The sequence below is a fragment of the Folsomia candida genome, unplaced genomic scaffold (genome assembly GCF_002217175.1).
Source record: "Folsomia candida strain VU population unplaced genomic scaffold, ASM221717v1 Fcan01_Sc009, whole genome shotgun sequence".
In the NCBI taxonomy this organism is placed as follows: Eukaryota; Metazoa; Arthropoda; class Collembola; order Entomobryomorpha; family Isotomidae; genus Folsomia; species Folsomia candida.
Window position 1 is genome coordinate 4,922,697 of NW_019091201.1, and position 13,928 is coordinate 4,936,624.

The 13,928-nt window shown below is 36.2% G+C and overlaps 3 protein-coding genes across 4 annotated transcripts; 2 read left to right on the forward strand and 1 right to left on the reverse strand.

The window, feature by feature from the left end:
* Positions 1–281: 281 nt before the first annotated feature.
* Positions 282–2,664, forward strand: LOC110853766. Of its 2 annotated transcripts, XR_004835554.1 has the most exons (3): positions 282–924; positions 998–1,837; positions 1,912–2,664. XR_004835554.1 is itself a non-coding variant. In XM_022102086.2 (2 exons), exons 1-2 carry the CDS (start codon positions 394–396, stop codon positions 1,451–1,453), a joined length of 987 nt encoding a protein of 328 aa, XP_021957778.2. In that variant the 5' UTR covers positions 282–393; the 3' UTR covers positions 1,454–1,914. The 2 variants fall into 2 exon arrangements, 1 of the variants encoding a protein (XP_021957778.2); XM_022102086.2 differs by having other exon boundaries at positions 998–1,914.
* A 2,132-nt stretch (positions 2,665–4,796) lies between these two features.
* On the forward strand, positions 4,797–9,078 carry LOC110853767. The gene is made up of 4 exons (XM_022102087.2): positions 4,797–4,942; positions 5,036–5,102; positions 7,813–8,043; positions 8,554–9,078. Exons 1-4 carry the CDS (start codon positions 4,873–4,875, stop codon positions 9,005–9,007), a joined length of 822 nt encoding a protein of 273 aa, XP_021957779.1. The 5' UTR covers positions 4,797–4,872; the 3' UTR covers positions 9,008–9,078.
* LOC118436590 lies at positions 8,957–12,967 on the reverse strand. The gene is made up of 4 exons (XM_035855004.1): positions 12,810–12,967; positions 11,950–12,219; positions 11,118–11,345; positions 8,957–10,433 (listed from the first exon to the last, which is right to left on the reverse strand). The coding sequence occupies exons 1-4, from the start codon at positions 12,846–12,848 to the stop codon at positions 10,140–10,142; spliced, it is 831 nt and encodes a 276-aa protein (XP_035710897.1). The 5' UTR covers positions 12,849–12,967; the 3' UTR covers positions 8,957–10,139.
* Between the last annotated feature and the right edge of the window lie 961 nt (positions 12,968–13,928).

Genomic DNA, 13,928 nt, shown 5'->3' on the forward strand with positions numbered 1-13,928 from the left:
CCAAATTAAATATTGACAAATTGAACGAGGAAAGTGCTTATTGAGTAATTTGACAAGTGATGAAAATATCTAAACCAGCAAGGGTTGTCAGGACAACAATGTAAATTACAATTGTAAAATTAATCAGTCTAATTTAGTGCTCATTTTCCTTATTATGTCCAAATTTAATACGAACGACAAGAAACAACCTCGTTGTCGCATGACTCCATCCCTGCTTTCATACATAGCCGCTTATCAATATAATGGCATAAATATTGATCGATTGATAATTATGTGAGTTGTTTTCCTCCTTCAACCAAATAAAATTGTCCAACCTCGCAGCTTATCGGTAATATCAACTTGTTCACTTTGAAGCATATATTATTTCCATAAGCTAAACACAAACGAAGAAATATGTCTGCTTTTACTTTAAGAAGGCCGGTATTTCTCTTAACAATGATTTACATTTCTCAAATCAATTTTTCTACCGCACAACTGTTACAAGCCGAATATTTCGATGTACGTTTTTCTGATTACGCCGGTTGTAAATTACCTTATTATAATGGGAACGACAGCATCTATCTCTTCGACGGTTGTCTAGCACCAGGGCAAAATAAAATTCACCTGTTTACCATCTCCAGCGAAACGATTGAGTTTGTTGCACCCATGACCGGTCTAGCTGTGATGGTTAACATCTTAGGTGACGATTTCGGTAACATGTATTATTTTAATGAGCAAGAAGTTTTTACGTTTGATCCAGTCGAGAAAATAAGCACATCAGTCACTAGGCTCTCGTCCAGAATAGTTGACAGTCCGGTGTTTTGGGATGACCAAAGTAACAATACCAGGATTTTCATGTCTGGCATGGGTTCCAGTGGTCGCTCTGTGTATAACGTTGAACTTGAATATGGAAGCTATGAATATGTGGCAACGTTTTCGATGCCGGTTTGTATTGAATTCTTTTTTAAATTCCCCAAATATTGAATTCATACTCTAAGGGTTGTATGTGTTAGTACAGATTTATGGATCCGCGTCAAGTCAGATTGGGAACCACGTGTACCTTTTTGACTCAGGGGAAACGACAAACAGACAAGCGTTCAAGTTAGAGTTGGACACTCTTCGTGCCGGGCTAGTTGGGCAGCCAACTCTTCCGGGTTATAACTTACGACCTAACTCCGTCTATGATGGATCATTCATCTACATCTTGGGAGGACATTCAACACTAAATGGAACTGATCCTGTTTACACCCACGGAATTTATGAATTTGATCCTACCACATCTGACAATAGATTCATCCCAGTTGCTGATCTTCCACTACGAAATTCAGCCAGCATCTTTAATTTTGCTCCTGCCATGGTGTTTGTACCACACGTGAACAGAATTTATTGCTTTGGTGGGCACGAAAGTACGGACTCATCAGTCATATCACTCAACACTGTATTCTACATCGACTTGACCCCTTTAAGGCGATAAGAGTGCAGTTTAACTAATTGCTAGATTTGACTTGGCGTTATACAAATTTATATATTACCCGCTAGCGGGAGCTTAGAAATTAAAAATCTTATAACACTAATTCTATAAGTTCTTCTTTCTAAAAATTGTAATTATAAAATTTGAGAAATTATAGGGATTCCAAATAATCATAAAAATTTTGCAAGTGCGCTACACGAGCGTTTGAGAACTCTATATTCCAAGATATCTATAACATGGACAATCACAACTGAAATAATGTAATTTAATAGAGTCTCTTTAATAGAGTTTAAGGAACTCTCGTATGCTACCTTTTCGGAATTCAAGTAGTGCGGACGGGATGAAATAGAAGATAAAACTCAGCAATCATCATGTTTGCCTCCATAGGTTTACAGTTATAATAATTGCAAAATAATAACCAGTAAAGTGTAAATTTAATATGCATAAAAATTTGTCTGTAGAGAGATTGGATGCTTTGTGGCGTAATCAAAATCATACCGAACTTGGGTTATCTTCCAGATATTTCATCCCGTCCGCACTTCTAAAATGCGGATTTCTAAGATTACATAAATTATAAATACATATTTTTCTACGAAGGTCAAATCTGTTCCCGTGAGTGATACGAAATTTCAATATTTTTTATATAGTATAATATAATAATTTATTCTTGAAAATTCTTACAAGGCTCATAGCTCATGGAATTACAGGTCAGGTTACATCCTAAAGCATTAAATAACGGATCAATAATACTACAATGACAATTATTTCGTTGCAAAATTATCCTGCGGGTTCTCGCTTAAAAACATTCTACTAAATAAGGAATATTTTTCGGGTATTTCGGGTGGCATTTACATATGTAGATAATATGTACCTATTTACATAATATGTAAATATGTACATTTTGGGCCACTGAAAATTAATAATCAACCAATCCGCTTATTTAATTAAGACCTCGCTGGTTAATTTTAAAATGGCATACTTAATTGAGCAGATTAATAATTATTAATCTGCTCAATTAAGTATGCCATTTTTCGCGATTTTACCACCAGTAACCATTTTAATTGGTAGATAATTAATTAAGTGTTACTTAACATATAGATTTTTAGTAAATATTAGTTATACCATAACATAAATTGTATTCGATCTTGTTAAATATTATTGACACATTTGAGAGCTTTACTAGTTTATTAACGAATAAAGATGACGATTACAAAATAAGTGAAATGTAATAATTTAAATTGAAGCTTAACTAATTTCCAGAATTATGATCTGCAGCTTGCACTGTTCCACGCCGAGTTGGATTTTTTTAGTATGAATATTTATTTATTTACTGTCAGATAAGTTGTCAAAACCGATTTTAAGATGAGACAAAGTACAATTCATTCGCTGCAGTTTTCTGAATTTTTGTTCGCATTACTTGTATTTGTCTCAACAGTATGTAAGTAATTCATTGGGTAACTAATAGTTCTGTATTTGTCTCAACTTGCCTCAATTATTTCAACTTTCATTTGTCTCCGTTTTCTCATGTGTGTGCTGTGCTTCTAAACCACTGACTTGGATAGTATACATACTAAACATATATTATACTCTTATGGTATTAAAGTTGCCACCGCTGGGTATTAAAATTATTTGCGCACTAATTTCGTGCAGGTGTGTTTTAACTGCAGAAACACTGCTGCATATCTTTTATAAGTTAGTTTGCCTTGATTGACACGTTTTTTACATCATTTTCAGTACGTACTTTTGTAATTACATATCATCATACCCCGGACAAATATTTTTTTATCCTACCCTACTCGTGTTGAGCTCAACATGAGTAGGGTAGGATAAAAAAATATTTGTCCGGGGTATGCATATCATGCATGAATTAACGGATTTTGTTTAAATGAAAACCACTTTTTACTACATAAAAGTATGTAGTTGATTAATAAATAGTAGAATCTTGCCAGAAATTTATATAAACAAAAACGGTACAGCTATAGATAAAATGCAATTCTGTAAATTTTTTTTTGCTCGATTTGAACGCCAAAACACAAGTTGAAGGTGTGCAGAATTTATTTGATTCTTCATTAGTGGTGGCGTTGATGACATCACATTTTATTTTAGACCACTATTTTTGACTTTTCATCTCACTCCAGTTATTCACATTATTTCATTTTCGAAAAATTTCTTCTCCTTATTCGTTTGAAATTTAAATTCCGGAAGTAGAACGATGCTGTCAAAGGCCGCTCATGGACCTTCTCACGTCGCCGGAAATACCAACCAGCGGGTTATCGCTGACACCGACACGGCAACATCAATCATAACAACCGAAGTCATTGGTCAGGAAATGTAACCTCGAGTGGTCCTTATATTCTTAAAAATCTGTTAAAGATAAATTCGATGAATAATAAGAGAAAAATTGTAAGATTTATATACATATGTGGGCAGTGCCCACATTACATAAAGTGTGGGCACTTTATGTAATTTGATATGTTATGTACTTCAGAATTTTTAAAACTGAAATTAATTAAAATTTAAAAACTATCTGGTAAACATTTCCGACTTTGTTTTTAAAATAATTTTTCACAAATCATAATTTTTCAATAATAACTTTTTTTAGATGACTCATCCGCGAAAATTCGCACATTTTTAATCATTTCTCGGCTCTGGGAATATATTTTAAAATTCTGGTCGACGTAGAGGGTATGCATCCAATAAAATCCTGTCTCAATTTGCCTCAACTATTTCTCAACTTGCATTTGTCTCAATCTTCCCAACTGTGCATGTGCACTTATCTTAATTTACAAGTTTTTCCCCCATTTTACGCATATACGCTGCTACTAAACGGATAATTCATTCATGCTTTGCATACAATGTTAGAAATCTGGTTTAGTCAGGCAGGTATCGATTTCTCTGTAAAAAACTTGCTACCGCCTGGTATTAAAAGTATACCGGTCCCTAAAAATTTGCTACCGAAATGATAAAATTTCAATACCGAACTGCTACTGCAGGGTATTACTCATCAATACATTGCGGTAGAGTCATAGATGAATACCGCTGGGTATTATTTTAAAACTGGATTTCTAAGAGTGTATATATAAATCTGGTAGAGTCAGGCAGGTATTGATTTCTCAGTGTTAAACTTGCTACCGCTTGGTATTAAGATTATACCGATCCGTAAAAAATTGCTACCGACATGGTAAAACTTTAATACCGAGCTATTACTAGACAGTATTACTTATCAATACCACTTTGATAGAGTCATATATGAATAATACCGCTTGGTATTAATTTAATACCGGATTTCTAATACACACATTGAGAATGTTGAGACTGCCTGGATAAAAAAGAGTGCTGTTAAAGAAAACATCAGCCAATTACTTAAGATGAGACCCAGCTAAATACAAAATTTCAAGGTCAAGAAGTTTTTACTCAATATTATGTCGAAAAGGTGGAAAATATTCGCACTGCTCGTGGCAAGTGGTACTATTTGGATTTTCGTTTCTTTCGGTAAGTAAGAAAATTTAAGGCTTATCTGCTCGTCTGATAAGGGTTTCATCTTATCATTCATAGCGTTATCTTTCTCACTAAAAATATGCACAGGATGGTCCTCTCGGCCGGGTATCAGTTCCCCGATGGCAGCCCCCATCACCCCCGCTTCTAATACCGGGTGGGTAATAAAATATACTGTGTGTTGACCTCTGTTCTTCCCAGGGTTTGGATTTCCGGGAGCTGTTACACCCATAAAAAGACGAAAATCTACATGGAGAAGGCAACAGTCGTATGAAAATACAGATTTTTTAAAGAAATTCGCTTTTTATCGATGTCAAAGTTCTTTTTTTTTAAGAAAATCATGAAAACAATGTATTTTGACACCAATGAAAAGTTACTTTCTTCACAAAACCTGCATTTTCAATTTTCGTGCGAGTGCTGTACACATTTGTAAAATGTACATAATAATATAACATCTATTAGTTTTGGATTGGGTACGAAATGGATGGTTTAGTTGTGCAGAAATTTACTGAAATTTGCACAAATTTAGAGAAATGTACATACAATTGTAAGAATTTGGTTGCATTTAATTTCAAAACTTTAGGTTACACTTGATTCAGAACTTTTTCGGTATTTAAGAAATGTAATTTTATTCTGTACATATGCAAACATTGTTCTTCGTCTACATATATGTATTTAGTATCAAATATGTGATATATAAGTACATATAAAATTGAGAAATTGCATCTGCATCAAGACTACGAAATGATAAGATTTTAAATCTCAAATTCCTGAATTTTGTTACTTTATTTCGCCGATTTCAGAATTTTAACGCATTACAAATTACAATTTAATTTCTAGGTTAAGCTTCGTAATTGGAGGTTTGAACAAAAAAACATTGTTATCACGATTTTTTAACAGTAAAGTATTTTGGCTGACAGCGATAAAAAAATGTAATTTATAATATTTTCATAATAAAAATACCCGCTTTGTGAGAAACTTATTTTTTTATCGCTGTCAAACTACTTTATTTTTAAAAAATCATGACAATTTTTTTGTTTAACACTTTGATGTTGAATTTAATCTGAAATTTAAATCGCAATTTGTATACGTTGAAAATTCTTAAATTGGCGAAATAAACTACCAAAACTAAGGAATTTGAGATTAAAATCATATCAGTTTATAGTCCTTGATGCAATTTCGAAATTTTAAGAGTATTCGTATATCACATATTTCGTTATGAAAATATATACACGTTTTTTTGAAGAAATTAACACCCTACCGCGGTCAAAATACTTTATTTATTTTTTAATCGTGAAAACAATGCATTTTGAAAAGTTAGCTTCTTTGCAAAACCTGTATTTTCATACCACTGCTGCCTTCTCCACGTCTTTTTATGGGTGTAACGGGTATTCCGACCCCGGGTTTTACTGGGTTGGGGATTTGGTGTTTTACTGGGTTTTAAAGTAAAGTATAGTAAAACGTATAGTTTTAAAAGGGGTTTTACTGGGTTTTACTCGGGTTTTACTAAGTTTTATCTAAAATTAAAATAGATAAATCAATAGAATCAGTTTGTAGGTGCATATCTAACTCGAATTAAGTACTCTGATTAATATTCCGTAAATTTCTCTATTTATTTCAAATTTTTGTTTATGATCTAAAAATCATAATTTACAGCGTAACTTGGAGTTTGAACAAATTAGTATTTTTTGTGTTTCTGGCATTTTGAATTTAATTTTTTTGATAAATCGTGATAAAATTCATTAATTTAACAAATTGGCGTAACATTGTAAATTTTATTACTTCACCCCAAACATTGAGTAAAACTAGGCTTTCCCACGGGACGGGATAATCCCGTCCCGTCCCGTCGGGACGCGGGACGGGACTCGGGACGGGACAAGATTTTTCGTCCCGAAGAATCTCGGGACGGGACGAGGTCATCCCGTCCCGGTCGACCGCGGTCTATCCCGGTCGGGACGGGACGTCCGGAACTTAAATGTTTTTCTCAAAATTCACTCCCTTTATTGACAAAACTAACAATATCGTACGGAAATCTTTCTCATGCGTTGATTCTACATACTGTAATTTTGTATTTTAAGCATATGCATACATATAGTTACATACACATGTGTGATATTTTACCTTGAGCCAGTTTTTCATATCATGCCCAACATTTTAAAAATTTGACACGGTTAGTTATTTCTTAATAATTCGTATTTACATATCACCTAAAAATTATTTTCACCATAAAAAATCAACAAATCTAGATTTTAAGATTAAACAAACAATAGTTATGACTTTTGATATGCAGGTTATATGTAGTATTATGTAGGTCGAAATGATGACGATTTCTCAACTTTAAACTATAAATAATCAAAACTAACATTTAGAAATTATTGAGATTTGACCGATCGGTGGGAGTGGAAATTTGTCTTGTGTGATTTATGTAGTTAGAAAATAAAGCAGCAACCCATACTCACAGCGAAGCTTGTTCATATTTATAAAGAGGTGAATTTCAATGTAAATAAAAAAACTTCGGGATATCCCGTCCCGTCCCGTCGGGACAAGTCTCGGGACGGGACTCGGGACGGGATGACCTCCATCCCGTCCCGTCCCGAAAGTCTCGTCCCGGTCAATCTTCGGGACGGGACGGGACAGCGAAATCCCGTACCGTCCCGTCCCGTGGGAAAGCCTAAGTAAAACCCAGTAAAACCCAGTAAAACCCCGGGGTAGTTGTTTTCAGAGTAAAACCCCGGGTTTTTCCGAACCCTGACCTCCGGAAATCTAAACCCTTGGAAGAACGGAGGTCAAAATACTGCACATGCATTTTGACCAAAATAAAATAGCATACACAAAGTATTTTACTCACCTTTGTTAATTATTATTAGGAAACTGAAAAGAAGCATGAAACTTGACGAAAATGGGAAATATCTTCCGTTTTACGGTTACACGGCACTCTGTATGGTCGAACATCCTCCCAGTTTCGGTCGACAGATTGAAGATTTCATCCGATCCTCCAGCCTGGGTCGGTTCTACGCTGCACTTCCGCATGACACGTATCACGTGACGATATTCAACATCTATACGATTCAATATCAAACAATTCCTCCGGTCGAGAGGTGGGTGGAGGGCATATGAAATCGGTTTTCCCGATTTTAAAATCGGACGAGCCTCGGTTTTACAGTTTTCAAAAAACCAGTTTTAAAGTCCTAATTTAAAATCAGAATAATCGAAAACCGGTTTTACAAAAATTTTTAAAAATCTAAATAATAATAAAGTGTCTTTGTTTAAAAAATTTTCACATATGTAGGAAGAATCGAAAAGCAATTTTTAGAAAATTTTTGTAAATTTAATTAATCGAAACCAGTTTTTTTAGATTAAAAAACTAGAATAATCGAAGACAAATTTCCAGAATTTTTTAAGTCGGAGTAATCGAAAAGCGATTTTTAGAAAGCTTTTTTAAATTTATTAATCGATACCTGGTTTAAAAAAAATTAAAACCCAGAATAATTGAAAACCGATTTTATAAAACTCAAAATAAATCGAAAACCGGTTATACAAAAATTTTAAATAGCCCGAATAATTGAAACCCGATTTTTAAAAATCTCCCGGTTTTGAATTCCCTTTAGGTGGGTGAAGGAGAAAGGCGGCGTCATCCCGAACAATTCCTGGCTTCCGGAATACGTTCTTCACAAGCAACACGTCCAAGCCACCAACCTCCTCGCCGCCGTCACGCCATCCTTTCCCATCGAAACCGTCGAATTCCGGACTCCTTCCGACTACGCAGGCTTATCCATACTCGTGACCGCTCTTCACCCCGATTTTAACCACGAGATAACCCAACTGAGAGAGAAACTTGGCACAATTTATGAGCATGACGACCCAGGATTGGCCAAGATGGGATTTCACATCACTTTGGCATATGCCTACAAGCAACTCCAAATTTCAGACCAGGTTTCTCAAGATTTGAACATATTGAGTGACATGGTTCAAAAATTTGTCGAATTCAGGCTCATAAATCACGGAGTTTATTTGTACGATAGCATGACCAACTTTATTCTTTGGACGGATCGAAAAAATTAATACTCAAATTTTATAAAGTTATCTCTTGAATATATGAAACTCGAATAAAATAGTAAATTCTTCAAATTTAAGGCGTTACGTTATTTTAATTATTTAGTTTTTGGCCATTTCCGACATTTATTTAACATTACATACAGAATTTTGTCAAGATTTTATATGATTATTTATTTTATATGTATATTTATTAATCAATTATACATACATATTTGCAAATCGAGGTACGACGTTAAGTCGCAATAAAAGATTATGTAGCTGCTGTTACATACATACGTTTTATATATAAAACCACAGCGAGATATTTTTGTACGGTATGAAAAATGGGGTTCACTGAAGTCTGGTAATAAGTTTAGAATAATGAAATATACACAACAAAAACTATTTTAAGAAATTCCTTAAAAAGATATAGGGACAACAATGAAAGAACGCCGCTTTTCTAAGCGTACATATGTATTTCACTTTGCATGAAATAGTTTGAAAATTGAAAAGATACGCGTCCTAAATAGTTTCGTAATTATTACAAGTATTATAATAATGTAAAGTGACATGGATATAAGATGATTCTAAACAAAATTAGTAAATTGGATCTAAGAAGTATCCTATTTTTTTTATATACATACACTAAATATTTGTGACATTGATATATCATTTTACGTCCAAAAATTCACTTTTTTCGAAAGTATTACATCATCACATTATAATAATATATGTTGTAGTTCAATTAATAAATTACTAATATTCAAATTATAAATAGTTAAACTAGAAAGTAAAGTAGGAACACTAGTTTTTTAACGATACAAATACCTACGTACATTTTTTTGGCTTGGGTTTTACAAGTAAATTGGGCGAAAACCTGTACGGGATCTCCTCAAGAGATGAGTGAATCACTCTACCTGACTTTCGCCACCCTTCAAAACGTACGTGCTTATCAGCACACATCATTTCTTATATTATATGATAAGTACATATCTATGCTTATTTTAGTCAGCCACAGCTACCACATTGTTTAGATAAATACCACAAATATGAGCACCAATTCTTACACACTCGTTCACAATAGGATTAGTTAAGTGATTAATTTTCAGACAATACTAATAATTAACTAATAAGATAACTAATAAGACAATACTAATAACTAACTAAAAAGACGTGCACAGTCAGGGCATATTTCGATTGCATGTAAAAGGTCACAAAAACCTATGAAAAAATCGGCATAATATCGCGACATAGTTTTATAATACCTATATTGCATTAAAATGTACGGCACATGGAAGAAGTAAAGAAGCCGGTGCCTCGTAAGGCCGGCTCGGACGCGTGCCTCAGTTTCGGGGCAGAATTTGTCATCCGGGTGGCGACTCACGTGTACCAAGGCGGCTTGACGGGTCCACTGGGTCGTGTAGCTGGGACTGGACTGGGGTGGAGTGGGGGGCTGAAATGCATGAAAACTATGCGAAATTAGATAGGTAATTAAGGTAAAAGTATGCAAACAGCGTTTCGGGTGAAAGTAACCAAACCACGTGCAAGAAATAACGGGGAGAAAGTGGTAAATATTTTGATCTGGGAGAAATGCAAGAAAATACGCCTCGCTGCTATAAATACTTAATACTGCGCGTGGCTAAATGGCGCTGAGTTCTTGTACTTTCTCCCAGTTTCTTGCACCTCGCAATTTTTTTTTGCGTTTCTTGCAAGAAATGTAGCAAATCTACCCACTCGTAAGTAACCACTTGCAAGATATAATTGCAAAATAGTGGTTTCTTACAGCTATTTTGACCAGAAAAAAATTCAAGGCGCTAAAAACTACGCCGCGCCGCGCATACTTCATACCGCGCGTGGCTGGATGGCCCATATTTCTTGCACTTTCTCCCAGCTTCTTGCACCCCGCATTTTTTTGCTTTGCACTGCAAGAGATGTAGCAAACCAGCAAGAAAAACCAGTGGCCTCAGAAGCTGTGGGGACATCGGGGGACATTGTCATTGTAGAATGGGGGGGGGGAGGAAAGGGTTTGCATAAGATGGGGAGATAATACGGACATCGAACAACTGTGAGGACATTGTCCCCTCAAACTTCCGCGGCCACTGCATGAAACGAAACATTATTTGTAACAAAATCGTACCATGACATCGCCATAGCTTGCGGCCAACACGTTGCGCCGGTCGGGTGAAAAGCTGCTGGCCGATGAGACGCTTCCGGGAGAACCATTCGGAGGAGGAAGGGAACCCGGGCTTCCGTTGTGCCGAGCGGGTGACGCCGCCGCCGTGGCCGACCCGGTCCTCCAGAACACGGAGTTGGGACCAACCGTTATCTGGCTCACGTGTTGCGGGGACGAAGGGATCCAAGGCCCCTAATTAAATTACAAGCAGTGTTGACAAATTGCAAGAAATAAGGGGAAGAAGAAAGTGGTTTCTTGCAGATAAATATTTAGACCTGGGAGAAATGCAAGGTGCAAAAAAAACTATGCAACGCCAAGCATATTTCATACGGCGTGTGGTTAGATGGCCCATATTTCTCGCACTTTCACCCAGTTTCTTGCACCTCGCATTTCTTTCTTTTCTTGCTTTGAAGTGCAAAAAATTTGGCAAAACCACAAGAAACTAAACATTGGCAAGTAACCACTTGCAAGAAAGTGTTTTTTTTGCAGCTAAATATTTTGACCTGGGAGAAATTCAAGGCACAAAAAACCACGCCCCGCCGCTATAAATACTTCATACGGCTCTTGGCTAGATGGCACATATTTTTCGCAATTTCTTACACCTCACATTTTTGCATTTTGAATTTTTTGCACCTCGCATTTTTACATTTTGCATTTTTTGCAATTTTTTGCACCTCGTATTTTTACATTTTGCATTTTTTGCAATTTTTTGCACCTCGTATTTTTACTTTGCAATACAAGAAATCTAGCAAACCCGCAAGAAACGAAACACTTCATGTAAAGAAATATTTCTTACCATTCCGCTCACGTTACCACTTCCGGCCAGCACGTTGCTGCGGAGCGGTGAAAAGGGGGCACTTTGGGCCGAGACGATGCTTCCAGAACGTGAATGGAGAGGGGAGCCATCGTTGGGAGGAAGGGATCCTGGACTTCCGCTGTGCCGAGCGGGTGACGATGTGACCGAATCGCCCCTCAAGAAAACAGAGTCAGAACCCTCCAAAGTCATCCGAGCGATTTGGAGTGACAAGGAGGACGACGCATCCGAGGACGGAGATCGGTCCCAATTCTGTTACATGTTTAAAATAAAATTATATAAATTATAAACAGTGGCCGCGGACATTTTGGGACATTGCCATTGTATGATACGGAAGGGATGGGTTTATATAAGATGGGGAGATGATGCGGACATCGAATAACCGTGGGGACATTATTGTCCCTCTTTTGTCCGCACCCTTCCCCGGCCAATGGTTTACGGGGGTAAGTAACCACCAAAGCAGTTTTTTGCAGATATTTTGACCTGCGTGAAATTCAAGGCGCAAAAGAAACTACGTTTCAATTCATACGGCGCATATTTCTCGCACTTTATTGCACCTCGCATTTTTTTGCGTAGCTTGATTTGCAGTGTAAAAAGAAATGTGGTAAATCTTTGAGAAGCAAGAACGTGCCAGTTGCAAGAAATAAGTGGTTTTGAAGGTATTTTGACCTGCGTGAAATGCAAGGCGTAAGAAACTACGCTATAATTCATACGACGTGTGACAAGATGGCGCCTATTTTTTGCACTTTCTTTTGCACCTCGCATTTCTCTTTGCAGGGCAAGAAATGTAGCAAATCCGCAAGAAAGTATAAAAATTATTTGTTAAAATTAAGAAAATTTACCTGACTCCCGGGGGAAGAAGAAGAAGACGAGAAAGACATGTTTGTTTCCTGCCAAAAACTTGCCAAAAGTTTGAAAATACTTGTTTAAAAATTGCAGAAAATATGGAATTAACTAGGATGCACAGGTTTTCAAAGCGAGAGAATAAGAATGATTTGGAGACGGAGAGAGAGGATGTGCGTCCGATAACTTTGTATGGATCAAAAAATGAATGAGATTCTCTGATATCGGAATTTTTCATAGGATTTGGAACGATACGAGTACATACATACATAAAATAAAACCAAACGTAGCAATAGCGTGAAACAAGTAATTTCCCCCCAAAAATTATGTGACCTCGCCCCCTGACCTCGAGCGAGGTGGTCCGATTCACCCCTAAAAGAAGCTCCCCCTGTGATCACATGTATAGTGCCGCAAACAGATTTTGGTTATCTCAATACCTTCTCCCGTTATCGTGATGATAGCCGGACGGACGGACGGACAAACAGACGGACGAAGTCTTTGTTTAATAATATTTGTAAGGTTTCACCCCATAATAAATATTTTGTATGAATTTTAAACCTTTTCCTGTGAGTGATATGATGCTTTGAAAAGAGAGAGAGAGATATCGAAATTTTGAATGGGATTTGGAATTTCGCGAGGGATAAGTGCATATCCAATGTTAGAAATCTAGTATAGGAATTGATTTCTTGGTATGAAAGTTGCTACCGCTTGGTATTAAAATTACCTATACCGGTCCATAAAAATTAGCTCCCGATATCGTAAAAAGTTTAATACCTCAGTATTACTACACGGTGTTATTACCTATCAATACCACTTCATGCATGAATACCGCCCGGTATTATTTTAATACTGGATTTTTACCCTGTTAGAAATCTGGTATAGTCAGGCAGCTATTGATTTCTCGGTGTTAAACTTGGTATTAAAATTATACCGGACCATAAAAATTTGCTACCTATCTCATCTCATAAAACTTTAATACCGACCTATTACTGCAGGGTATTACTCATCAATACCATTTTGGTAGAGTCGGGTAGACATATTTACATATATATGTGTAGATATGCAAATATGTGTGACTAATAAAGTGTTAGTATGATCCCTGGGTCCCTGGGTCCGTC